At 40.7% G+C, this 27,996-nt stretch overlaps 1 protein-coding gene across 1 annotated transcript; it reads left to right on the top strand.

The window, feature by feature from the left end:
• Positions 1-367: 367 nt before the first annotated feature.
• LOC146718141 (NACHT, LRR and PYD domains-containing protein 12-like) lies at positions 368-25,247 on the top strand. The gene is made up of 11 exons (XM_085464640.1): positions 368-595; positions 7,358-7,467; positions 9,184-10,912; positions 11,648-11,821; positions 12,084-12,257; positions 13,558-13,731; positions 16,075-16,251; positions 16,718-16,891; positions 23,761-23,934; positions 24,127-24,299; positions 25,207-25,247. The coding sequence occupies exons 1-11, from the start codon at positions 543-545 to the stop codon at positions 25,245-25,247; spliced, it is 3,153 nt and encodes a 1,050-aa protein (XP_085320766.1). The 5' UTR covers positions 368-542.
• The last annotated feature ends 2,749 nt before the right edge of the window (positions 25,248-27,996 follow it).

Below are 27,996 nucleotides of genomic sequence, written 5' to 3'. Positions count from 1 at the left end.
GCTCTAAAATAATTAGGGGCCGGTATGTAGGAGCCATATGAGTTGTTCCTTTTTGACTAAGTGGGTTGGTTTAAATGGACTCACTGTATTGGTGCACGGGTGTGGGGCGTGTCTCATGGGTGTGGTAGATGATAAATGTGGTTGCACTCACCTGTTCACGGCACCTGATGTTGATGAGCAGAAAGGTAGGGTGAGCATGAGGCAAAACTTTCTGTTGAGCGCAGCTTGAATGATTTGGATGTATTTTGACTGGAACTTGATGGTTTATGTATATTTATGTATAACTGCAATGGTAGTTTACTGAGGGGAGGACTGGTGGCTCGCAGCTGTTGACTTGCATTGGCCCAGGACCATGAGGTTGTTTGATTTGTGTTGATGAAGGCCTGCCTCCTTCTCCTCACAGTCACTTTTTACGAGACCATGAGTGTGTTTCATTTTTTGTTCTGTCAGTCTTGGATGTGACTCCTGAAAAGAGATTCACCATGATTCTGGTTCTCCTTTCACAGTCAGTACTGCTGGTTTCTCTCTCAGACTGACTGAAGATGAGTGATCTGGAGTCTCCAGGATCCAGCCGTCTGTCTGTGACCGACACAAAGTAAGATACTGTCTCTAATGTACACGAAGGAAATAGAGAACATAGGTAAACTCAGTATATAGAAACAATTACAAGTTTAAAAGGACAAGTAAGATTGAGTGGGAGAGGACTGGTTTAACAGGAAGAAGAGAAAATTCCACAGTATCCGTGCAAAAGGTTTCACTTTGAAATCTTTAAAAGAATGTGGACAAACAGGTGGACTTGGTGTCAGTGGAGTTTACTCCTGGAAGTTTGAGATTATGATGATTATTACTTCAAAAACACCTGTACAGACGTTTATCAGCAGGGCTGGACTGGGACAAAAAATCGGCCCGGGCATTTTGACTAGAGACCGGCCCACCAAAAATGTGACGTCATTCAGGGGTAAAACCGCAAAGGATTCTGGGAACTTGTGGCAAGAGGTACTAGCACATGCAGGCTTTCAATTGAACTCAGTTACACAGCGATAAAAAGAAACACAAAAAATGGCAAGAAGCTGTAACTGCAATAGCTGGTGTTGTGCCAAAAAGTGATTGCTCATATTTAAATTGCTATAAGAAACTTGTTGGGCTATAATATGTGAAACATAGGTCAAATGCATCCCTCATGGATGACATAAAGTCATCTCTCCATCTCTCTCTCCTGCTCTTTTATTTCTCTCTCTTGCTCCATCTCTCTCTGCTGCTCTTCTGTCTCCTCTGTCACAGACTTCTCCACTTTTGATGATAGATCAGCCTGGTGCAACATGTAAGGATTGGCACAATTTGTTAAGATTTTGAGGAGTTTGAGAAACTAACCTTAAGCATAAAATAAAATTTACTATCAGTGACTTCATAGCACCCGCCCAGCAGTATATAAACTCCGTCATGCTAGCTAGGCAGTACCAGTGACTGTAAAAAGTCAGCACAACGAAAACAAACTACAACTAAACCTGGTTTATATCTGACACAGATAGACAGCAGGGCCCTATTTCAAGAAGTCGGTTTAGAGCAAAATCTGAGTAAGTATACCCTGAGTTAACGAAAACTCTGGGTTTTCGGTTTCACAAAGCGAGTTTAGATTAATTCTGAGCGAGTTACTATGACAACACACTCCGTGAAGCTAACCTGCCCCCTAGCAGGTTTACTTCAACTAACCCTAACTTTCTCCGCCTCTTTGTCGGAAACCTGACTGTAGGAAGTGTCAGACATGGCGTGTCCCTTCCTTGAAGAGCCAGTAGATGTTGAAGCCCAAATTCTCCGCAGAGCTCTCCGCCGGGAGAGAGTGATTAGAGCGCGTTTGGACATTTTATCATTTCCTGATGATTTTCTGTGTGAACGTTACCGTTTCTCAGCACAATCTATAATTTATTTGAATAACATCCTCAGGCCTAATATTGCTCATGTGACACATCGCGGACATCCTCTCAGTTCTGTACATATTATTTGTATTGCACTTCGGTTTTTTGCAAACGGGAGCTTTCTGTATAATATTGGTGACGCTGAGCACGTTTCCAAGGCTACCGTCTGTCGGGCAGTCAGGAATGTTACAGTTGCACTGAAACATCTCCTGTACTCGTCTGTGGTGTTCCCCGGTCATAGACCCACAAGATTTATCAAAGAGGGATTCCACAAAATTGCAGGTATCAGGATGAACGAAACTTAATTCATGATGTGGTGATATTTGAACTACTACTTAAATTTTACATTTATTCTCACGGTTCCCAGGCGTGATTGGCTGTACAGATGGCACTCACATTCCAATCATTGCTCCTTCAGTAAATGAAGGAGACTATGTGAACAGGAAGTCTTTCCACAGCATTAATGTACAGGTACATAGTTCCCTGTAGCATTTCAAACTAACAAATTATTTCATTATAGTAATGGATGCTAATTTGTGTTCTCTGCACTGTGAAGATCATATGTGATGCTGCCAACATTATCACAAATGTGGAAGCCAACTGCTCAGCCTCTGTGAGTGGTGGTGGTGGAGGACCTCCCCCTGTTTTTCAGGCCTCCGCTTTTTTTCTGTTGGTTATAACGGGTCACATTTGAGCATACAGAGTAAGCAAATATGTACTTGTAATGTGCTCAGATAATTTCAATAAGTGCTTACAGAGGGGAAATTAATGTAGCCTCTAACTGCAATTGATTTATATAGGACAAACAGACCAAGCACTATGGCTCATAATACAATTACACCTTACCTGTTTGGACTATATTTTTATATTTCATTTTTACTTGCTGCCAGGAACGTTTGGGGCCTGTTGGGTTGCACCTGCGCTCACATCACATCACAAAATCAAATGTATGAAATAAAAAATAAAATAAAATATAATAAAATAACGTGTTACATGGGTGGAAATCCCTAGATCAATGTTTAAATTAACACTCATGCATTGACTCTGTCGGCCATGTTTTGCCATGCATGCTCCCTTTCTTTTGCAGCTGAGGCTGTGTTACTTTTTTTCCGCAAAATTTGCATGTTATCGCCCACCCCCGTGACATCACGCTCCAAAGCCCTATACTGCCATCAGAATTTCGGCCTCAAGCGCTGTAAAATACATTGACCGCGCCTTCTTTCCCTCCGTCTCCATGGTGACTCGCTTAATCTGTGCTCCACTAATCAGGGCTTTATGTATCCTCGTGCGCGCGCTTAACTTGGGGTTAAAGCAACTCCGCGTTGATTGAACTAATTGTTATCAGCCTTTCTGAAACCGAATATTCCGAGGTGGACAGTTCGGGGTTACTCAACCCTGAGTATCGTTTTTCACTCTGAGTTTTCTAAACCGGCTTGCTGAAATAGGGCCCAGGTCATAACTTCTTACATGAAGTTCAGTTCCTCTGCCACTATGACCGGTGGACGCCTCGGGTCTCTCCTCCTCTTGCCTCCCCTTTCCCTTATCCACCTGCTGGCCTCTTGGTGATGTTGCTAAATCTGTGGAAGCTATGCCATAGCTACCGCCAAACAATTCAGTTATTTTTACACATTTGGCAGCGTCTGCCTGAAGGGCTTGTTTCTTTTTGGCCCTAATTTTTTCTGCACCTCCTTTCCTTTTTTTGTTCTCCATTTTCTTTAGTTCGTCTATAAGATTGCTAAACAAGGGCGAGGGTGCATCCGACCTCCTCGGCTGTAATTGGTCCAGCCCAGAGTCGATCATGACCAATTGGCCAATCCAACACCTTTCATTATTTATACCCTTCCAAAAAATAATCGATCGGCCCATAAAAACAAAAAATCGCCAGCGGCCCACCGGGCAAATGCCCGGTATGCCCGATGGCCAGTCCAGCTATGTTTATCAGTCATTCCATACCAGTGGAGTGCCCAGTAACACTTTGAGGTGACTGGAGCTTTATATATAAAATGAATACAGTCAAAAGCTTGGCATAATATAGTCATACATTTTCACCTGAATACATCTGCCCTGTGCAAATCCGTTTCGAAGGCCTTTGCAGCTAATAATGGTCAATATTTTTAATTTAAAGAATACAGAAAAACAGCTGGTTCTTTTTCAGGGTTTCATAGCTTTTTAGTGTAGAATGCCAAGCTTTAATATTATAGAGATTTGCAAGTATCTACAAAGCATGATATGATGTGAAGTTCAACATCTGGGACATGTGTCCCGCTATGCATTGCAGAAAATGACTCAATCTCTTAGTACAGCAAACAAACAATGCAGGAGGGCGGGAAAATAATGGTCTCCTCTGCCGTGGCATCAGAAGTTGAGAATTGACGGGACAAAGTGTTGGGTTTCTCGTTTTGGGTTGCCGGGTCTATAGATCATAACACAGTTGAACCAAGCAAAGGAGAGGGCCCACCTGGCTTGTCTTGAGTGGCTGCTGTGAGATATGCAAGATGCTTGTGGTCAGTCAAACGATGAACAATGAGCAGGTGTTGTGCTCCCTCCCGCCAGCTAGCAGTTCCACTTCTCCCACGTCATAGTTTTGCTCAGTTCAAGAAAGCCAGCAGAAGGAAAAAAGCTGCATTTTCCCTTCCTTGTTCTGGAACAAGATGAACTCCATCAACGATAAATTGTTGGTTGTACATTTGTACAATGACTGAAACCAGCCCACTGGCTGTGACGTCATTTCCTTGATCATTAATATTCAAATCGTCATGACCATTGATCAACAATCATTGATCAAAGACCATTGATCGTGGAATAATCTTTCACACTGCACCTAACGTGACAAACTGAAAGCAGTCATTGGGTGGGAAACCTTGAGAAAAACACTTTTGACCTTAGAGAAGAGCTCTGCATAGAAAAGGATCAGGTTTGAACTTAGTTTGTGCAGCTGTACCTTTAACTAAGGCAAGTTCCTGCATCAACTTGTCCTGTTGTCTTTGTGTGGATGCTTTAAGCATCCACACTATTGAGTTCCTCTTGGGACTTCTGTACACTTCTTGGCACTTAACTACTTCCACAATTTTCAGCCGATTTTCACCGTTCAAATTTTAAACTATTCTGCTATTTCTGCTCATGATGGCTATGTCTTTTGGTATTTTTCACTATTATACTTTTTAAAATATTAAGCTTAATTTGTCCCATTGAAATGAATGGGAAACTTCTGCAATTCTGCTAAAATTTGCTTGTTTTTGAAACTTAACTACTTCCTCATATTTTCACGTAGAACAACCATTCAAACTTTAAAATGTTCTCAAATTATTGGGCTATTCAGGTATAAATCATCTTTTTCAAATCTTTTACCGTTTTACTTTTATGCCTCTTAAAGTTTTCAGTTGCAAAATTGTGATTTTTCACAAAATACATGCGTTGTTATGGTTGCTATGCACTTGGCTTCCAGTGTGCCACTGAAGGTTTTGCAGTCTTCTCTTCATGTCCGAACAACTTCTTGCTACTTGCTCAATTTTCACTCAACTTCCACAAATTATACATCAAAACGTAGGTATTTTTGCTGGTTTTCCGAAAATGTCACTATCATTGTTGTGGGATTTATAGAATTTTGGCAAATCTCCTCAGACCAACACAAAGTCGCAAAACTCTCCATAGAAAGTCAATGGAGAGCTTGTTCAAAATCACCGCTTGATTTCTGTAATGAGAGGCATATTCGAATCGTCATATCTCCTTAACGAAGCAAAGTTAAGACATAAGGCTTGTCCCAGTATATCTTCAGACACTCCTGACGCTCACAATTCAAGAATTATTTTCTCACCTATTACCGTTCTGAAATGAGTTAGACTTGTTTGAGGGTAGGAAATTCGTCCTTCGCTCAGATTTCTTCAGATTTCAAACTCTGGAAATGAACCACTTTTTTCTCTCGTCATATCTTTTTAATGGATTTCCACAGAGACCTGAAAATTTCCATGATTGTTCACCAAAGCCTGCTGTCTCTTACGGTGAAAGAATGATATTGATACTCCAAATAGATTTAGAGTTAGAAAGCGTTGTTTGAGGGCATGTCAAGGCAGTTTTTGCTTTGCTCTACTCAGTTATGGTACATTAGAAGTCAAATATCTTTAATAATTCATATTTTAATGATAAATTGTCAACACTTTAAGATTCCCCCATCTCTTCTGAACAAAACGGTGTAAGAATGACCGTTCTAGCCCCTACGGTTAGGAAACAATGGTCATTTGTTTGAGGGGAGTCCTCACTATGAGAAATAGACTGCAATAATCCTGTGTCTCTCTGTGCACCTGTTTTGGCGGGAAAAAGTACACAGCCTCTGTGGATTCAAATTTAGCAGCTCCCAGGCTGCTTGACTGAAAACATGCTTCTCTCTCCGTGTGTGTGTGCATGAGAGAGAGAGAGAGAGAGACCCTCTTTAGGGCAGCATCTCATTGTTGGAAAAAAATATAATATATTCAGACTGGTTGACTGGCATAGACCCTCCGTGTGTCTCTCTCCCTCTGTGCATTTGTGTATACATATTTGATTTTGTGTGTATCTGTTGGCTGTTCCTTCTTGTTTTTTAAATTTATTTTTATTACTTTATTTTTTTTTCACAGGTGAACAACAATTAGTTTTGAGGGAACTTAACCATGTTCAGTTTTTTTTTCAGCTTGTCATCTTACTTTTCCAGTATTTTCACTTAAGTTATAACTATTCTGCTCAATCATAGTATTTGTTCTAAATCATTGTTATTATGCTATGTTGTAGTATTTCTGCTAAATCATACTATTTCTACTATATTATATTTTTCTTTCTAAATATAGCATTTCTGCTATATAACTGTATTTCTGCTATGTTATAATATTTGTGCTAAACCAGAGTATTTGTGCTAAAACATAGTATTAATTTAAAATTACAATATTCATAGTTCATCACAGTGTCTCTGGTAAATCACAGTATTTCTGCTCTGTTGTACTATTTTTCTAAATCATAGTGTTTCTGTAATGCTTAAGTATTTTTGGCTAAATATATTCTTTCTGTTATCTTATACTATTTCTCCTAAATTCTTGTATTTTTGAGAAGTTATCATGTTTCTGGTAAGTTACAATATTTCTGCTAAGTTCTGCTATGCTATTGTATTTCTGCCAAGTATTATGTTTCCTCTAAGATATTGCAGTTCTGCTAAGTTATTCCATTTTAGCAAAGTTCCTTTGCTTCTGCAAAGTTTTTACAATTTCTGCAACTTTTCAGCTTTTTCAGTTAGTTTTTGCAGACAGCTTCAGCTTTAAAGCATCCACACTGCATTTTCGCAGGAAATGCAAATTTTTCTAGTTTTGAACTGTGCTTCACTATTCACTACAGATGAATGCACTGTAAACACCTGCGTGTGAGTCACTTTGGTCACTTTGACAGTTGCACTGGTAATAATAATTTTCCCTTTGTGTCCTCAGAGAGAACAGTGATGTTGGTGTGGAGGAGGAGGAGCAGTTGTCCTGCTGTGCTTTGGGTCAAGATGTCTCAGAGGATTCAGTCGCTACCAGTTGTGGCGTCTCTGTCCAAAGTAAGAGTCGGTATCCGTGTGCTGATGAACACATTTTTGAAAACTTGACTTCTTGTTTTGTAGGTGCATGAAAAAGATTTCATTCGATTTTTTATGGTATAGGTTTTTTTCCTGTTTTACTTTGAATGTTGTTTCCTTTCATGTCTCACGTTAGTTTTACTTCCTGTCTTAATTATTTTTCACCTGGTTTGCTAAAGTTCAGCTGTCATGTTCCCCACCTGCTCACAATATCAGGCAATCCTCAATATATACTACTCAAAACAATCAGAGGAACACACTGAAAGCATAATGGCTCTCGCGCGGAGAAAAACATGCTGGAGATCAATACTGATGCAAACTGGGTGATGTGTTGGAAACTAAAGGATTCAATTGTTTGTTGGAAATAAATGATCAAAATACTGGATACTGGCTGAATCCAAATACAAACAGAAAATCAGAGTGAAAAACACTGCAGCAGGCTTTTCCATTTGGCTCTGATTTCATAGCAGCAGCTCAAAATGAAATAGTTTGTATGGCTGCGTGTGCTGCTGGGCCAAAAGTTTAGCTGGTCATTTGTAGATTTTTAGATGAAATAAAAAATAAAAAAAAAACACCCAACAAAAGATCATCTAAAGAAGAGCAGAGTTCATGTACACACTTTATTAAGCAGCTACTGTACAACAAGAACAGAATCATGTAAATGGCCAAACAACAGCAACAGTAATCCCAGGGTGTAGCACAGCAGGCAAAGAGACGCAGTAGCACAGAGAGAGTAAAGGATCACATGGAGAACAAATGGAGCGCGCTCACGAGCCCTCTCTTCGTACAGAGCCAGAAACGTCTGACCCACAGAGCTCACTAAGACGACAATAACTCGTTTTTCCCACACAGATTACATATAACATCACACTGAATGAAATTACATGTAGCAGATTACATGAACTATATAAGATGAGGATTCGCGTATTAAGCATATTCAGAACTATTTCCTTCCATTATTTTCTTGGGTTAACAGTTTTTGTTGCTTTTCTGCTATCGCTTAAATTTTATTCATATAGCACCAAGTCACAACAGCCACCTTAAGGCACTTTATAGTGTTAGGTAAAGCCTCAGTAATAAAGCCTCAGACAACTCCCTACGAGCAACGACTTGGAGACATTAAGAAAGAAGAACTCTCTCTTTGTACAGTCGAAAACTGAGACGGAACCAGGTTCAGTGACGGGCCGCCATCCACCACGACTGGTTGGAATGAGGGGAGGAGGGCAGGATAAAACCTGCAGGCTGAGAGCAAAGTGCTCCATCTATCTGATATGATACTGTGAGGCCTCTCAGATAAGATGGGGCTGTTTTATTATGGCCCTTTTTATGTGAGAAGCATTTTGAATTCAGCTCTGGATTTAACAGGGAGCCAATGATGTGAAGCCAGTATGAGGGGGATTTTCCCTCCTCTTAAAATGTCTCATTAGGAACATTTTTAACAGTTGCTTCTTGTCTCTGCTGTGACAAAAAAAGGTTCTGATTATGAATCAAAATGTTTTAAATAAGTCACACACTGGTTATAACTTAATGCTGAAAATGTCATGTTACACGATTTACTATTTTCTGAAGCTTATTTACAATTTACAATGCTTAACACCATTCCCATCCCTCCCGTCAAAAGATAAAAGTCTGTTTTTCATGCAGTTTCACACACTAAAGACATTTCATTCTTTTTGGTTTCTTGTTGTCAATCAGCAGATGCGAGTCTGGAAGACGTTTTAGAAGAATATAAGACCAGTCTGAGGAGGAGGTTTGAAAGTGTGACTGAAGAAACTGATAATACAAGAAGTGGAACCCTCCCGAACAGGATCTACACTGAGCTCTACATCACAGAGGGACAGAATGAAGACGTTCATAACCAACATGAGGTGATGCAGCTGGAGACAGCTTCCAAGATGGAGGCTCTTGATGACATTACAGTCAGGTGTCACGACACCTTTAAAGCCTTACCTGACCAACAGAGACCCATCAGAGTGGTTCTGACCAACGGCGTCGCTGGTATTGGAAAAACCTTCTCAGTGCAGAAGTTCACTCTGGACTGGGCAGAGGGCTTGGAGAACCAACATGTCAGTGTGGTGGTTCTGCTTTCATTCAGGGAGCTGAACCTGATCAGAGATGAGCAGTACAGTCTTCTGGAGCTGCTCCATGTTTTCCATCCAACATTACAGAAGGTCACAGCAGAGAAGCTCGCTGTCTGTAAACTTTTGTTCATCTTTGACGGCCTGGATGAAAGCAGACTTTCATTGGATTTCACCAACAGGAAGCTTGTGTCTGATGTCACACAGAAGTCATCAGTCAGCCAGCTGCTGACAAACCTCATCGAGGGGAATCTGCTTCCCTCGGCTCTCGTCTGGATAACTTCCCGACCTGCAGCAGCCAATCAGATCCCTCCTAGACGTGTTGACAGGGTAACAGAAGTACGAGGCTTCACTGATGCCCAGAAGGAGGAGTACTTCAGGAGGAGATTCAGTGATGAAGAGCTGTCCAGAATCATCTCCCACATGAAGACATCCAGGAGCCTCCACATCATGTGTAGAATCCCAGTCTTCTGCTGGATCACTGCTACAGTTCTGGAGCACATGTTGACTACAGAGCAGAGAGGAGAGCTGCCCAAGACCCTGACTGACATGTACTCACACTTCTTGTTGGTTCAGATGAAGAAGGGGAACAAACATGTGGGGGGACATGAAACAAGTGAGATGGCTGAAAGGAAATTTCTTCTGAATCTGGGGAGGCTGGCATTTAAACATCTGGAAAAAGGAAACACCTTCTTCTACCAAGAAGACCTAGATCAGTGTGGTCTGGATGCTACAGAGGCCTTGTTGCACACAGAAGTTTATACGGAGATCTTTCAAAGAGAGCAAGGTATCTTACAGAAACCAGTCTACTGCTTTATTCATCAGAGTATTCAGGAGTTTCTGGCTGCAGTCTACATTTTCTACAACAACAGGAATACAGAAAGAACAGGAAGACTGGATGATTGCAACTCATCTCTAGATGTCTTTCTAAGTAGATCAATGAAAAAGTTACTCCAAAGTAAAAATACCCACCTGGAAAAGTTTGTTCGCTTCCTTCATGGCCTCACTCTGGAGTCCAACCAGAGACTCTTAGGAGATCTGCTTGGTCAGACCGAGAACGGTCCAGAAATTATTCAGAGAGTCATCCATAATCTGAAAGAGATAAACCTATTTGGACAGCCTCCTGCCAGAAGCATCAACATCTTCCACTGTCTGATGGAGATGAAGGACTTCTCAATATTTCAGCAAATCCACAAGGAGCAACTTTCTTTGATGAACTGTTCAGATCTGACCTACATGTTGCAGATGTCCGATAATGTTCTAGAAGAGTTAGACTTGAAGAAATATAACACAACAGAGATTGGTCGGCAGAGTCTGATTCCAGCTGTGAGGAACTGCAAAAATGCTCGGTGAGTACGGATTTGATTAAAAAAAAATTATAAATCTTTGTAGATTAATAGTTTAATTTTTCAGACATTCTCAGTATAATGTAATATAATGTTTGGGATCACAAGCATCAACCCTCCCATGGCGCCTCAACCCCTCATCTTAATGGGCCACATGATGGAGTGAGGCGAGGTCTAACAATGCTTTCACCCAAAACCTCTGATGATAATGACCCACGCTTTTTTTCACACCTTGGCTCATGTGGTGAGCCACATGGTCAATAGTGGGTCAGTAACCCTCTTAAGTAGGGGTGTCAAACTTCATTCCTCGAGGGCAGGTGTCCTGAAACTTTTAAATGTGTCTCTGCTGCAACACACCTGAATAAAATGAATAGGTCATTAGCAAGACTCTATAGAACTTGACTGCATGCTGAAGTGGCACTTCAGCCATTTGATTCATGTTACAGCAGCTCAGCAGAGTGAATGAACACAGTGCAATAAAAGTACTTTTGGAGGTACAAAACGTACTTTACTTACATTTATGTAAATTTAATTGAGTAGGGTTAGGGGTTGCTGTCTATACTACACAGTAACCTGAACTGTCTATCAAAGTAACCAATCACATAATTGAAAAATGCCCACAATGCTTTGCTTTGACTTTTTTTCAGTTGCAAACTAAATATTATTTGTCCCACAGAGTCAATGTGATCCATAGCATCATCTTTCATTAAATGTTTTGTAATATGCATGTCCTTATAGACTTGCTGCCTGCGGACTGTCTAAGATGCACTGTGAAATTGTGGCCTCAGCTCTGAAGTCCAGTCCTTCACATCTAATAGAGTTGGACCTGAGCGAAAACAACTTGCGTGATTCAGACGTGAAGCAGCTATTTTCTTCACTGGAAAGTCCAAACTGTAGACTGGAGACTCTGAGGTCAGTTTGCTAACAGTTTCTGCTCCTTAACATATTCAACAAGATAAAATGATCGACTTGTGTCCTGACTCAGAAGTAACCCAAGAAAGGGAATATATTTCTTTGTGCTGTGTAACTTTGTAAGACTTGGTTTGTGTTCAGAAGGATGATTGTAATATAGATAAAATAAGAGTCAGAATCTTATATTTCTAGACTCCAGTGAGACATGTCTACATGTGATGTTATTAATTACTTTTTTCTACATCCTTTATTCACTATTCAGATTGAGTCGCTGCAATCTGACAGATGTAAGCTGTGATGCTCTCAGCTCAGCTCTAACATCCTACCCTTCTCGTCTGAAACATCTGGACCTAAGTAGAAATAAACTGCAGGATTCAGGAGTAAGCCATCTGTGTAGTTTTCTGAAGAACCCACAATGTAAACTGGAGACTCTGAGGTCAGTAGGTTACTGCTTTCACCAAATACATTTACGTCAGAGCAATGATCCTGTAAACCTGCAGCCTTTTCAGCTCCACCATTCCTTAGTGAAACTGTTTGGGGGAGAATGGTGACAGTCAAAAAGCCAAGTCACATGTTGTACAGCACATTTATAAACAACAGCGCGCACACAAAAAAACAAAAATGAAAGATAAATCAGAGATGGGGTTTAAAAGAAACCCCAAAGTAAGAAAACTTGAGCAAACTACATGGTTTTTCAAACAGGTTCTCATCAGTGGGGTAAAATAAAAAATAAATTCTCAATAAAAAGAGAATGATTGCTTAGACACTGTTAATGACAAAACCATCAAAACCGATGAAGACAGTCTCTGTTTTATGTGCTGAATTGCTGCATCAATTAAATATTTTAATGCTTTATCCTTAACAAAGTGCGTCAGAAATCTTTCTTATTTTATTCATTCATTCAGAATTTCAACTCAATTTAAATTAAAAACCAAAAAATTGGTTTCAGCCTGATGATTAAAGTGTCTAATGCTGGAGAGATTCTGATATGAAGAGGCAGTTTGTTCCACTGTTTAGGAGTAACTGCTATAAAGGCCCAAGCTCCCCTATGTCTGGACCTCCAGACAACTGAGGCAAAATAAAGGCATGGATAATCCCTACAAATGACATCAGCTTTGCAGTTAGCCAAAGTTTAAAGAAATTAATTTCAACAGTATTTTTATTGAGCCCAAAGGGAGCATAAAAATTGCCAAAAGAGCTGGGCCAAAAATAGACCCCTAGGGTAAGCCCAAATGACAGGTCCCCTAAAACCTATTTAATGTAAAACTTCTGTGGGTTAAACAGGTTTAAAACCATTGTCAAAAATTAAGGAATTAAGGATTAAAGTGTCTCAACCTAGAGTTATGGATAGCATGATCTATAGTATCAAGGGCAACACAGCAGGCTATGTACTAAAATGGCAGAACCTCCTGAGTATATAATGGTTACTGAAAGTTAGAGCAAGGGATCAGAAAACCAGTAACATCTGTCAGAAGGATGTTGGGCTCATGCTTACAGGAAATGAAGCTGGATTACATCTGACAGCCTCGCAAGATGTATATAGACATCAGTTGTTGAACTGCTGGAGTAAATCTAATTTCACATCATTTGTTTTCTCATGGAACTTTTACTTTTGTCAGAAAACAACTGATCTGTTTCATCAGTGAACACTAGCTTTTATTTTAGAGAACTAATATCTGATTGCATAATCCTATTGATTATTCAATATCTGATTTGATGTTTCATTCTCAATTCAGATTGGATGACTGTGGTTTGTCAGAGATAAGCTGTGCTTCTCTGGTCGCAGCTATTAAGTCAAACCCTTCCCATCTGAAACATCTGGACCTGAGTTTTATCAACATGAAGGATTCAGGAATGAAGAAGCTGTGTGATTTTCTGGAGAGTCCAGGTTGCAGACTGGAGACTCTAAGGTTAGACACGATGCTTTTGTTGTATGCTAAGATGAATATGATATGAACAATTATTGTGGCTGATATCACTAATGTCATGAATTTTGGGGCTCATGAAACACCAATCAATTGATCCCTGTCAGTTAATGACTTTTTGCACTGTGGAAAGCTGACATTTACAAGTGCTAGTAAATTGCTGGGATAAAACCTTAGCAAATTATGTGGTGAGCATGGTTGTGAATTTTGTCAAAGGTGTAAATTAGATTAAATATTGCAGCACTTCACTCAGTTCTGCATTGTTGGAAAACGGTGGGGGAAAATGACTTGCTATTGTTTGATAGGGTTGTCAGTGGGAGAAACGTTTCGTCAAAGCTGGGAAGGCTCCTAAGTAGAGCTCCAGGTGATCAAGGAGAGAAGGAAAACTGCTGTCTAAGCGAAAACCCGTAGTGGTCCTTTGTGTCAAAAGTATCGGAAATTCTGAGACACATCTTCACTAAACATCGCGTCTCTCTAGCTTTTAAACTCCAAAGCACACTGCACCAAAAATTGGATGAGGATGTCCACATCCTGGATGAGGAGGAATCCTGGTTTGAGCACGGAGTCAAGGAGGCCATTTACATGAAAAAGGAAAGACCACCTCTGAAGGAGGGGGCCTAAGGGTACATCTGTCACCATCTTACAGTGCTGTGATTGCAGCCATTCCCCAACTCTCTGTGAATGGAACTCGTGGCCAATGAACAGTGGTCTTGGATTAGTGGTTGTTGATCAATAGTCTATCCCTCGGTGGTTGTTGAGCAATTTGCATATTAATGATCAAGGAACTGACCTCACAGCCCATTGGTCTTTCAGTGGTGCTGGTGTCAGTCATTGTGCAAATGTACTGTTTATAAGGTTGGAAACCTGCAGTCAGCTGAGACTGAAGAAGTCACTTGGATGAGTGACGAAACGTTTCTCCCACACAAAAAAACGCTAAGTCCAGATGTGCAGAATCAACTTTTTGGCATCTACTTACCTGGATGAAAGAGCATGCATCAATATATCAGTGAGTAAATTTATAGACAAAACATGTCACGTCACCAAACATGTTGATTCAGAGTCAAACTTTTTCTGAATAACAAGCAGTTTTAAACCATCAAAGAGACCTTTTCTTTTCATCAGATGTCCACTGTGTTGCTCCCAGCAACTGTGAACCATAGGACACTGGTAGAACACATTGAACCTCATGTTGAGTCTGGCAATGACAAAAAAGGGGAAGGGTCATCCCAACAGTTTACATCCACCAATTTACGTAAAAAATAAAGCCCGGTCTACCAGCAACAGCAGTGATGTGATTTCATTTCATTTCATTGTGTTTTGTTTTGTTCTGTTTTGTTTTATTTTTACTTTCTATGCCAAAGTTTTTAACAGTTTATAGACAGCCTGAGGGAGAATAAGGAAGGAAGGAACCACACAATTTTACCATTATTACATTAGAGACAGCAAAAAGTAGTCAAATATCACTCTTTTGTTACATTATACTCACGAAGAACGTTTGGCCAATATTTCCTCATTTTTATATAGAGAGTAAAAAGAATAGCCAAGGCTGGACTTGAATCCAGTGCACTTTAGCAAGGACTCAGTAGCCCTCAGTATATTCACAAGTCACACTTATCTAAATCAATTAGCCTCTGACTCAGGACTTCTTAGCATTAGCAGCATGGTATTTTTTTCAAATCCCAAGGTTAAAACATACTAAAAAGTTATTTACATACTCTGTCTATGCTATTAAAGGCATTCAGAGGCAATGCCAATCTGTGAAAATAAAATCGAAGTTGATTAGAAAATGTATCTGTTTATGTTCATAACAGAACAAAGGGTGTTTGCAGCGGTTTCTGCTGACACTGGTAGTAAAGCAGTACAACAGTCAAGATGTTTGTGTATGTCTGTTAAAAATTGTTGTGGGAATCCAAACCTAGATGTGACACCCATCTCAGTTGTGGTTATGACTTTACTAAACATCATCAGTACTCCAAAAGAATAGAATGCAGAAGTAAGGGAAGCATGGAGCGGTTAGTGCTAAGCTAAGGGTTACCCCCCTCTCAAGCAGGCGTTCCCTACCATCTTGTTGGTGAACATTTACTCTGTATGTCTGTGACGTTGTAGACATTTACATTTACACTATGGAGAACTATCCACTGAGCAGTGAGGGGCTGCTGCAGCTATGTGCGCACAGAGCTGACTGACAACATACTAGAGTCTTGAGTTGAGCTGACCACTTCACAAAATGGACAGAGTAGCTATGAACCCTCTGCAGCAATTCTAAAACACTGACTCATTCACCCAGCATTGTTTTATAAACCTGCATATTTTTTTGTCTTTTTACAGTTTGAGGGGCTACTATTTGTCATCAATCAGCTGCGCTTCTCTGGGCTCAGCTCTGAGGTCCAACCCCTCCTACCTGAAACATCTGGACCTGAGCTTCAACTACAACCCAGAGGGTGCACTAGTGAAGAAGCTAAGCGGTTTTCTGGAGAATCAAAAGTGTAAATTGGAGACTCTCAGGTAAAACCAAATATCATTTATTGCAGAACATGTCCACTGTTAGTTTTTAAAGTAAATTTGTTTGTCCATTCTAATTAAAATGCATGTACAAAAGATCCACTGAACTCAGGTTTGTTTCAACTGATAGCTGATCAAGTAGTGTGTCTGTCAAGGTTACTTCAGCCTGACTGCATAAATAATGTCTGATGATCATCTTATCATACTGATCCAGAACACATTAAAGCAAATTTTCAGATTTAGGACCTTAAAGCATTTTTATGGTATAGACCCAATATATGTTTGAATGTTGTACTGACAATTTGATGTTTTTGGAAGAATGTCCTTCTCTTAAATGGACCATCACGTCAAAGTGGCCTTCCTGTTTAAAGTGAAAAACTAATCAATCAGGATAAATTAAACTTGAGGTATTTATTTAAAACCAGCACATCTGGTGGTGAGTTTACTTTCATGTTATTCTTTTTTCCAGATTGATTCGCTGCAATTTGTCAAACGAAACCTTAACAGCTCTGGTCTCTGCTCTGAAATCCAACCCTTCCCATCTGAGAGACTTGCAGTTAAGAGGAAATGACCTATGTGATTCAGAATTCCACAAGTTGTGTGGTTTTCTGGAGAGTCCACAGTGTAAACTGGAGAGTCTGGGGTTAGTTCATGGACTGTCTTTCAGAAGGCTTTACAACTTTTAATTTGTTTCAATAAAGAAGGCGTGGATAGTGTGATGGATATCAGCTGTGCCACCCAGCCTTCCTTGGCACTGTTCCCTAAACCCGCTGCTTCACCCCTCCCCTGCAGCTGAGCCACAAACCACACCCTGCCACATACCCCCTTTTTCCCAGTTTGGGCCGGGGGGCCATTCGACCTTGGATGAGGTCAGTCAAGGAGCAGGTCGGCTCCCAAACGTTTGGCACAAACTGGTGGTAGAGCTAACACATAGAGAGAGACAACCCTTCACACTCACACCTATGGGCAATTTAGAATCACTAACCTAACCCCACTAACTGCATGTCTTTAGATCACCGGTCCCCAACCTTTTTCGCGTCAAGGACCGGCCTTTAAGGTGTCGCGGATAAATAAGACAAAGTAAAATGATATGACTATAAAAAAAGCATGCACGGCAGACCCAGTTGTGTTCTGTACGTTTTTATTATTATATGCACAACACCAACGGCACCCAGGACTCGCGGACCGGTACCAGTCTATGGCGCGTGGGTTGGGGATCATTGCTTTAGACCAGGGTCTCGAACTCCAGTCCTCGAGGACCGTTGTCCTGCACCTTTTCCAGTGTCCCTTTTGCAACACACCTGAATACAACGAGTAGGTCATTAGCAAGACACTATAGCTGACTGCATGCTGAAGTGGCAATCCCTAACCCCACTCAAGTAAATTTAAATAAATGTGAGTGTCTGGAAAAATGTACTTTTATTGCACCATGTTCATTCACTCTGCTGAGCTGCTGTCACATGAATCAAATGGCTGAATTGCCACCTCAGCATGCAGTCAAGTTCTATAGAGCCCTGCTAATGACCTACTCATTGTATTCAGGTGTGTTGCAACAGGGACACATGGAAAAGTTGCAGGACACTGGCCATTGAGGACTGGAGTTTGAGACCCCTGATTTAGACTGTAGGAGAAGATGGAGTACCCAGAGAGACTCCACACAAACACGAGGTGAACATGTGAACTCCATACAGAGAGACTCTAGCTGTGTCCCAAAACGTAGGCTGCATCCTTCGGAGGCCGCATTTGAAGGCCGGTTACGTCACAGCCAGGCGACGTCCCAATTGGTCGACTCCTTCAAATGCGGCCGACAAATGCATCCTTCATTTCCCCGAAAAAAATTTTTTTTATTTTTTTTGCCTGTCCCGTTTGGCTCTTTTGCCATCAGAATTGTTGTCTAAAGGCGAAGAAAGATGCCCAACGGATTTACTTTACCAAATAGACCATCCCAGCCTTGCCGTAATGGTCCATTTGATTCACCTTTTATTGTTTATTTTATTTTATTTTCATTTGCTAAACACGGGACAGACTTGAATGAGGAAAAGAAAAGGGAGAAAGAAAGAGGGAAAGAAAAACAGCGGGGAAGAGGGACTGGGATAAAGGGCAAAAAACAAAAACCAACAAAACAAACAGACAAAAAATACATCTATCAGTCACCTGGATCACCTGTTGAGAAAGAAAAAAAGAAAACAAGCAGAAGAAAAAAAAAGGGCAATACAATAAACAACATCACGATGATATATGGGAATATAACAGTAAATACTAAATATTAAACATTATTGTGCAGCACATAAGCTCGACAGCGCACAGTGTGCTTTGAGGTAGGAGCCAAAAAGGGTGGTGTGTGTGTGTGTGTGTGTGTGTGTGTGTGTGTGTGTGTGTGTGTGTGTGTGTGTGTGTGAGAGAGAGAGCACCTGTGTGTACACCTGTGAGCATGTGCGCGCTTGTATTTAAAAGGTTCCTTCATGTAATGATCTGCTAGAGGGTGTGGGGGGGCCACAGCCCCGTCCTCCAGGGCATGAAGCAGGTATGGAGGAGATCAAGACTCCAGACATCCAGAGGCCCCCAGAACACAAGAGACCAAGGAAGACCAACAGAGGGGCAGCCGCACCACTGTCCCAGAAAGAGCTGAGGAGAGTCCCAGATGAGGGCTCACTCAGCAGCCGCGGAGCAGAAGCCAGGGGGGGTTGCAGTGACGTGCCCGTGAGCTCCACCGGCAGCCAGCTGTGCCTGAGTGACCGAGCCCCAGGCCGAGAGGCCGAGGGCACCCTACCCCCGAAGTGGCCCGAGCGAGCCCCAGGCTCCAGGCCCCGACAAGCAGCCACCAAGGAGTGAGCCGGTGTGTATCTAGACGCCCATCCCCGGACACAAAGACCCACCAACGCACCGATGTCTGAGGGCGTCTGCCACTGGCAGGGGAAGTAGTGGGGGGAGATAGGCCTCCATACCTTGGAGGGCCTGAGATGAGATTTCCCCGAATTTGAAGGATGGGTCGGGTGTGTCCTTCGTGGCCCACCATATCCCAGAATTCGTAGCGCGGCCCAGCTAATTCCAGTTTCCAACAATGGTGGCCGCTACTAAGTTTTAAAATTACTCTTATTTCTCTTTCTGGGTCACAAAATAAACTTAACATATTTTCAGGCGAGAAAGTGGCTGTGTAAACTTCAAATATCTCCTTGGTTTATCAAGACATCGCATAAAAGTGCTCCGACGTTTTCAGAGACGTCTGTTACCCACCCGCTCGATAGCTGACCGGGGGGTTCAATGGTCACTCGAGCCGGCGAGAGCAGCGGACTCCCGGCTTCATCATTTTCAGACCCCCGCTCTTTCGCTACTCAGGTTAAACATGATATATAAGTCACTCGGATAACTTAAAAATGTTATTGCTTGCCTTTTTTCGGTGTGTTATTTGTTCCGGAGCAAATTGGTTTGGCTGAGATCAAAGTTAGATTAGATTAAATAAAACTTTATTAATCCATCAGGTGGGTTCCTCCGGGATTTTCACACAGCTGAATAAACGTCAAACAGAAAACGGTCCAGAATTTACGCCAGTGCCCTGTTATGTTTTAGATAGCAAGGAGCAGACGGCTGAGTTTACTCCACCGAGACAGTGGTGACACAAATCTGAAGGCTAGACTGTCCCATTTCACAGCCTCGCATTTCCGGCCTTCTCATTCTTCGAAGGACCCGGCCCACGTAGACCACGAAGGCCAGGTCCTCCGAAGGATGCGGCCTACGTTGTGGGACACAGCTTTTGTGTCTTTCTGTGGTGGAATTAAACTCAGGGCCTTCTTGCTGTGAGGCTATGTGTTAACCAGTGCGCCCGGTGCCTTATTCTATCTCCGATCCACACAAAATGGGGGTAGCTCAGTGCAGCATAAGGGCGCGCCATGCGACCATCAATTTTTATCACTTTGGAAATCTTTGCCTTGTGGGAAATCTCTAGTATTGGGAAGGTTACTTTTAAAACGTATTCCACTACAGATTACAGAATACATGCTCAAATGTATTTTGTAACACATTCCATTACATTACTCAATGACAGTAACGTATTCTGAATACTTTGGATTACATAATATACAGGGAGTGCAGAATTATTAGGCAAGTTGTATTTTTGAGGAATAATTTTATTATTGAACAACAACCATGTTCTCAATGAACCCAAAAAACTCATTAATATCAAAGCTGAATGTTTTTGGAAGTAGTTTTTAGTTTTAGTTTTAGCTATTTTAGGGGGATATCTGTGTGTGCAGGTGACTATTACTGTGCATGATTATTAGGCAACTTAACAAAAAACAAATATATACCCATTTCAATGATTTATTTTTACCAGTGAAACCAATATAACATCTCCACATTCACAAATATACATTTCTGACATTCAAAAACAAAACAAAAACAAATCAGCGACCAATATAGCCACCTTTCTTTGCAAGGACACTCAAAAGCCTGCCATCCATGGATTCTGTCAGTGTTTTGATCTGTTCACCATCAACATTGCGTGCAGCAGCAACCACAGCCTCCCAGACACTGTTCAGAGAGGTGTACTGTTTTCCCTCCTTGTAAATCTCACATTTGATGATGGACCACAGGTTCTCAATGGGGTTCAGATCAGGTGAACAAGGTGGCCATGTCATTAGTTTTTCTTCTTTTATACCCTTTCTTGCCAGCCACGCTGTGGAGTACTTGGACGCGTGTGATGGAGCATTGTCCTGCATGAAAATCATGTTTTTCTTGAAGGATGCAGACTTCTTCCTGTACCACTGCTTGAAGAAGGTGTCTTCCAGAAACTGGCAGTAGGACTGGGAGTTGAGCTTGACTCCATCCTCAACCCGAAAAGGCCCCACAAGCTCATCTTTGATGATACCAGCCCAAACCAGTACTCCACCTCCACCTTGCTGGCGTCTGAGTCGGACTGGAGCTCTCTGCCCTTTACCAATCCAGCCACGGGCCCATCCATCTGGCCCATCAAGACTCACTCTCATTTCATCAGTCCATAAAACCTTAGAAAAACCAGTCTTGAGATATTTCTTGGCCCAGTCTTGACGTTTCAGCTTGTGTGTCTTGTTCAGTGGTGGTCGTCTTTCAGCCTTTCTTACCTTGGCCATGTCTCTGAGTATTGCACACCTTGTGCTTTTGGGCACTCCAGTGATGTTGCAGCTCTGAAATATGGCCAAACTGGTGGCAAGTGGCATCTTGGCAGCTGCACGCTTGACTTTTCTCAGTTCATGGGCAGTTATTTTGTGCCTTGGTTTTTCCACACGCTTCTTGCGACCCTGTTGACTATTTTGAATGAAACGCTTGATTGTTCGATGATCACGCTTCAGAAGCTTTGCAATTTTGAGACTGCTGCATCCCTCTGCAAGATATCTCACTATTTTTGACTTTTCTGAGCCTGTCAAGTCCTTCTTTTGACCCATTTTGCCAAAGGAAAGGACGTTGCCTAATAATTATCCACACCTGATATAGGGTGTTGATGTCATTAGACCACACCCCTTCTCATTACAGAGATGCACATCACCTAATATGCTTAATTGGTAGTAGGCTTTCGAGCCTATACAGCTTGGAGTAAGACAACATGCATGAAGAGGATGATGTGGACAAAATACTCATTTGCCTAATAATTCTGCACTCTCTGTATTATCAGGCTTTTTACAACTACATGAATGTCCTATTGTGTGATTTATTACTTTTACTGAAGGTTACTCGCCATACCAACACCAACTAAATGTTTAAATCTTAATATAAATGAGTAACAGTAGGTGGACATTAGGTAAGGCTGCACTTTTTGCAGTGATCTCTTATAGAAAACTATTCCGCGCGTATATAAAACAGGTCCGCTGCTCCGAACCGTAGTAAAGGGACCTCTGGCTGATACGTCGGGTTCGTGTCGGGCTCGTAGCCAAAAACTAGCTTTACTTTGTTGTCTGGGTCAACTTTGCTAGCGAGAGACAGAGAGAGGCGTTGAAAGGCTGCTGCAACCGAACTTATTGTTTCGGAGGAAAACAGGAACACGGTGTACAGTCGAGTCTTAATAGCTTACTTACAACTGGGCTCGTCAGGCTCTCTTTTTGGCTGCAGTGGTTATTATTATATTTACATGCTTCTATCTCCCATTTCTGCTCGATGACAAGTTGTGCTTTTCAACTTTTTCTCCCTCCCTCGCTCACAGACACATAACGGATATGGCAGTCCATTCTCCCTGCAGCACGGACTACACTGCCCATGAGGCTACATTCTTTAGGGCGATGCCTGTAACACTCTGCCTGTTGTCTTCATATTAAATAACTTTTTAAATAATAACTTTAAAAAATATTCCTTCACGTCGTTATGCAGCCGCAAGTAGAGGTGACATGGGCCAGGAGATTGAGACACAGGCATTAGAGCCTCTTAATGCGTGTTTTGTTTGGGTTTCCAGTGGCGTGGAATTACCAAAAATAGAGAGAGCATAGCCTAATGTATGAAACAGGAAAAGACCGCCGTATAATCCATTCATTTCAACAAAGTAACTGTATTCTGAATATCACCTTTTTAAACGGTAACTGTAACAGAATACAGTTACTCATATTTTGAATTTTAAATACGTAACGGCGGTACATGTATTCCGTTACTCCCCAACACTGGAAATCTTCAATGGAAATAATTACTGGAGTCAGCGGTTCCCTGAGAAAGCCTCGCCATTTCCTACACTCCAGAATCTGCGTCGGACAACGTTCAATGCAGCGAGCAGCAGGCCGCAGTGATGACAGGTCCCAGAACGTCCTCTTTGGCACCGGGACTGGACAATGTCCCACAGCTGGTTATGGCTGCCCCACCAATTCTCTCACCTGGGCTAACAGGTGGTCCTCTGCTAACATCACCACGATGTTCAGGTTGGCCAGTCAGTGGCAGTGCACTTACTCCACGGTGTCTGCTAGGAGTCCCTGCATGAACCACTCGAGCATGACAAAGTCCTGCAGCCGAGCCTTTCCCTGGGGCTGCAGCCACGTGTTTGTGCAGCCAACTGGCATAGGTAAAAGGCCGGTCTTCTTTCCCCATCTGCTCCTTCTGGAAGTGGCAGCTGTGGTCCTCAGGGAAGATAAGATGAAGCATATAGTCAGGGCTCACCATGTGTTTATACACCACTCTGCATTTAATTTTCAGTTATTATTAATCGTGCTTCCACAGCACATCTTTTGTCCCGTCTCCCTCTCCTAACCCTCAACCAGCAGATGGCCCCGCCCCTCCCTGACCCTGGTTATGCTGGAGGTTTCTTCCTGTTAAAAGGGAGTTTTTCCTTCCCACTGTCGCCAAAGTGCTTGCTCATAGAGGGTCGTCTTACTGTTGGGGTTTTCTCTGTATTATTGCAGGTTCTTTACCTTACAATATTAAGTACCTTGAGGTGATTGTTGTTATAATTTGGCACTGTATAAATAAATTGAAGTGAATTGAATATGCTAAACTGCACATTTAACATATATATTAATTGAGTATTAGTTATTTTACCTACCTTTATCTTTTTCATTCTTTATTCAGAGTGATGGACTGCAGCTTGTCAGAGAAAAACTGCATTTCTCTGGTCTCAGCTCTGAAGTTCAACCCCTCCCATCTGAAACATCTGGACCTGAGTGAGAACCATCTGCAGGATAATGGGTTTCAGCAGCTGTGTAATTACCTGGAGAATCCAAATTGTGAACTAGAGACTCTGAGGTCAGGTCGCTGACTTATTTGTAGATTTTGGTAAAAAAAAATTAATTAATTAATTCAATTAAAAAAAAAAACTGTAAATAGATATCTACCTTAGCTGTTATCTTCTTGTCCTGCATTTTTTTTTTCATGTGTCAGACCTGAAAACATCTGAATGGATAGACAATTTTTATCTCATATCTTATATATTTTCAGACTAAAGGGCTGCCATTTATCAATAAATGGCGGTTCTTTGGTTTCAGCTCTGAAGGCCAACCCATCTCATCTGAAACATCTGAATCTGAGTGAAAACAACCTGGAAGATGCAGTTGTGAACCAGCTGTTTGATTTTGTGGAGAGTCCACACTATAAATTGGAAACTCTTACAGGTTTTTATATCTTTGGTTACAACTTCCATGTTTATGAATCAGGTGATATTACAGAAACACAGATGCAATCTCCATATCTGAAAACTTTAAGATAGCTTGAAATTAGAGTCAATCTCTGAAGTCCCTTTTCCATTAGTACCTACTCAGATCAACTTGACACGGTTCACCACAGTTTTATGGGTTTTCCATTAGGTCATAGTACCAGATACTTTTTTTTTTTCTTTAGTACCTGCTCGGCCAGGGTTCCAAGTGATCCCAGCAGGTACTAAAATGTGATCTTGTCAGAATGCTTGCCCTTGATTGGCTGGTCAGTGGTGTCACTTGATGAGTCGTGAGAGCCTTTTTTTTTTTTCTTTTTTTTTTTTTTTCCTTCAGAAAATTCAAAACTGCCATTTTTGAAACCCGGCAACGAGGGAAATGGCTACAAAAAACAATGCCATGGTCTCCTGAGTCTGACAAAAAGCCACAAACTCAGCACCAGGTATATCATCGCCTCTATATCCACATTTGTTGTAGCATTTGTGCTACATACTAATTACATCACGGGATGCTCAAAAGCGTTGCTATGGCCACAGCCTCCCACATACTGTAAGGTACTAGATTGTAATGAAAAACCAGTCAATCCAAGTCAAGTCGTGGCGATCCGTGGCAAGTCAGAGTAGCTACTAATGGAAAAGGGGCTCAAGTTAAGGTTTGCAGTAATGAAGCAAGACTCGTTCCACTCTGGATTTCAATAAACATACACATTCCAGCAATATGTTAATATGAAAGCTGAGAGAAAACATGCTACTTAGCTGCTCCAAATAAGTGCATGCCGCTCATTATACGGGATGTGTTGCATTTTTGTCTGACAGCTAAGTAAGCATTTTGACCACTCAACTATGACTATTTCTTCTTTTCTCTACAGTTGTGAGTGATCAAGATGATGTGGGTCCTGAGAGAGAATGAGCTGTGCCTGATGATCCAGAGATGTTGAAGAAATAGCAGCTTGTTTGTAAAGAGGCTCTGACTTTGCCATATTACTGGGATGAAGTATTTAATTACCGGACTTCATCCAGTGATGACACATGGAATTTAGAATTTAGATGTCTCAGTTAGTAATTTAAAATATTTGGTTCAAATTATTGTGAACAAAAATCCCATTTATTTTATTTTTAACTTGGGGTTTTTTTGGGGTTTTTTTTTTCTTTTTTGCTTCCTGCCTTGATATAGATTTACATTTAGTTTTGTAGCATACAGTCTTATTACTTTTATGTAATTCCACTTCCATTTTTCCATCAAAGGATCTGTAAACAGCTAGAATTAGGCCCACAGTTGAATGTCCTTTTCTGGTTTCCATAGGAATTCCTCAGCTTGTTGTACTTGTACTTTTGCTATTGGGTTTTGGATAATTTCTTGTAACAATAGGATAAACATGGGATGGAAGGAAAAAAAAACTTTAGCATACATAACAAATCAACTATGCTATCAGGTGCCTTTTTCACCAAGACCGTGAATAGTTTATCTGACAATAATCATGTATATTGTTTGGTGCCTTCTAGAAACAAACAGGAAAAAGAAAAAACACTAATCATTTTTTATTCTATTTTTGTGATATTAAAAGATGTCTGCAGTGTGCATTCTATTACATCTTTAGTTTCTATTGAAAAAAGGGTGTAATTAGTGATTACTATGATTATTCTCATAACTGCATTTCTTATTCCACAATAGCGGAAATGTTTTTCCATTGTCATATTTTTCAATTATTATTTTACAGGTATTTCTTTGGCTACTTTCATAATGTAAAACAAAAAAGACAAAATGTTCCAAGTGAACTAGGTGCTAATTTTCAGATGCCAGGTCTACATCTAGAATCAAAATGAGCACATACATGTAAAGACAAAAAAAAAATAAAACTTTGGTTTTTTTTTATAGACACCAAGACTTTACTTGATTTCGGGCTTGTGTTGTAATGTTTTTTTGTTTGTTTGTTTTTTGAAGATACATGACCTTTCCATGACATCTATAGATAGTTTTTGGTGATGTGTTTCTCCTTAAGATGCATCTTTTTACATTTTTAGCATGCTCTTTTTTTTAAGATGAATAAATTAATTTCTCCTCATCTAATATGATAATCTCCTTAAATTGTCTTAAATTTGTATGGTTTAACTACACTATTCTATGGTGCATTACTGGAATTTGTTCCTTAAACATGTTGTGCTGGAGTAAATTATTTACTCACAATTATTTCTTTTGCTCAACTATATTGCCAAACATATTCACTCACCCATCCACATCATTAAATTCAGGCGCCCAATCATTTTGATGGCCACAGGTTTGTAAGACCACATCTTTAGGATTTGGGCTCAGCTCCTTAGTTCCAGAGAAAGAGACTCTTAATGCTTCAGCATACCAAGACATTTTGGACAATTTCATGCTCCCAACTTTGTGAGAACAGTTTGGGGGATGGCCCCTTTCTGTTCCAATATTACAGCACACCGATGCACAAAGCAAGGCCCCAGGGGGATAAAAGTGGGCTCTGTTCCAGAAAGTACATGTAAGTGTAACAAACTCTGAGTAGATTGAGTTTTCAATTTAGATTCAGAGTTTTCAGCATCAGAAAAACTGATCAGTTAGTTCAATCAATTCTGACCATATGGTCCCTTTTTCACAAGGGGTCACAACAGCAGGTGATTGCCACAGTTGATTATCTTAGATTTGCCAGAGTTTTAAACTGTTAGGAGACCTGGGTCATCGACCCACACTGTAAAATCTAATTAGTTCCCAGAACTCAAAAAAACTAAGTAAAGCTTACTTAAGATGACTGTTAGGACAACTTATTCACTGCAAGTATGCAGTATTAAGAATAACTTGATATTTCTGAATGTGCTATACTAATTGTTTACCTACTGACAAACATTTCAAGTTCAACTAAATTAAAAAGCAATTTGTGGTAACCTGAATATGATTAAAAATAATTAACACTTTTTGTAATGATGTTAAAATCAGCCCAACAGCCAAAACACAGTTCTGCTGAACAACAAACAATTATACTGCCATCATTGTTATAATCTTACAATGAAACAAAGTCTCACATTTAATTATTCAGAAACTAAGTTTAGGCTTTCCACGACTTTGTTTTGCACTTATATAGTTAAAAAATATATATATACATATACATATACATATACATATATATATACATATACATATATATATACATATACATATACATATATATATATACATATATATATACATATACATATACATATATATATACATATACATATATATATACATATATATATACATATATATATACATATACAGATATATATACATATACATATATATATATATATATAGGACCCGAGCTTGAAGGATAAACCGCCCGCAGGGGCGTGCTGGGTGTTTTTATATATATACGTATATATACATATATGTATATATATACATATATATATATATATGTATATATATACATATATATATATATATGTATATATATACATATATGTATATATACGTATATATACGTATATATATAAAAACACCCAGCACGCCCCTGCGGGCGGTTTATCCTTCAAGCTCGGGTCCTCTACCAGAGGCCTGGGAGCTTGAGGGTCCTGCGCAGTATCTTAGCTGTTCCCAGGACTGCGCTCTTCTGGACAGAGATCTCCGATGTTGTTCCCGGGATCTGCTGGAGCCACTCGCC

This window comes from Copadichromis virginalis, linkage group LG1, assembly GCF_057382275.1.
Source record: "Copadichromis virginalis isolate Kocher_CV1m ecotype Utaka linkage group LG1, C_Virginalis_male_GT1.1, whole genome shotgun sequence".
NCBI lineage: Eukaryota > Metazoa > Chordata > Actinopteri > Cichliformes > Cichlidae > Copadichromis > Copadichromis virginalis.
This window is presented reverse-complemented; position numbering and strand designations above follow the sequence as displayed.

Excerpts from the sequence above, each read along its gene's own strand:
- LOC146718141 (XM_085464640.1), top strand. The coding sequence starts at position 543 with ATGAGTGATCTGGAGTCTCCAGGATCCAGCCGTCTGTCTGTGACCGAC. Across the intron at positions 596-7,357 it reads CTGTCTGTGACCGACACAAA|AGAGAACAGTGATGTTGGTG; the intron begins GTAAGATACTGT and ends TTGTGTCCTCAG. Across the intron at positions 12,258-13,557 it reads TGTAAACTGGAGACTCTGAG|ATTGGATGACTGTGGTTTGT; the intron begins GTCAGTAGGTTA and ends TTCTCAATTCAG.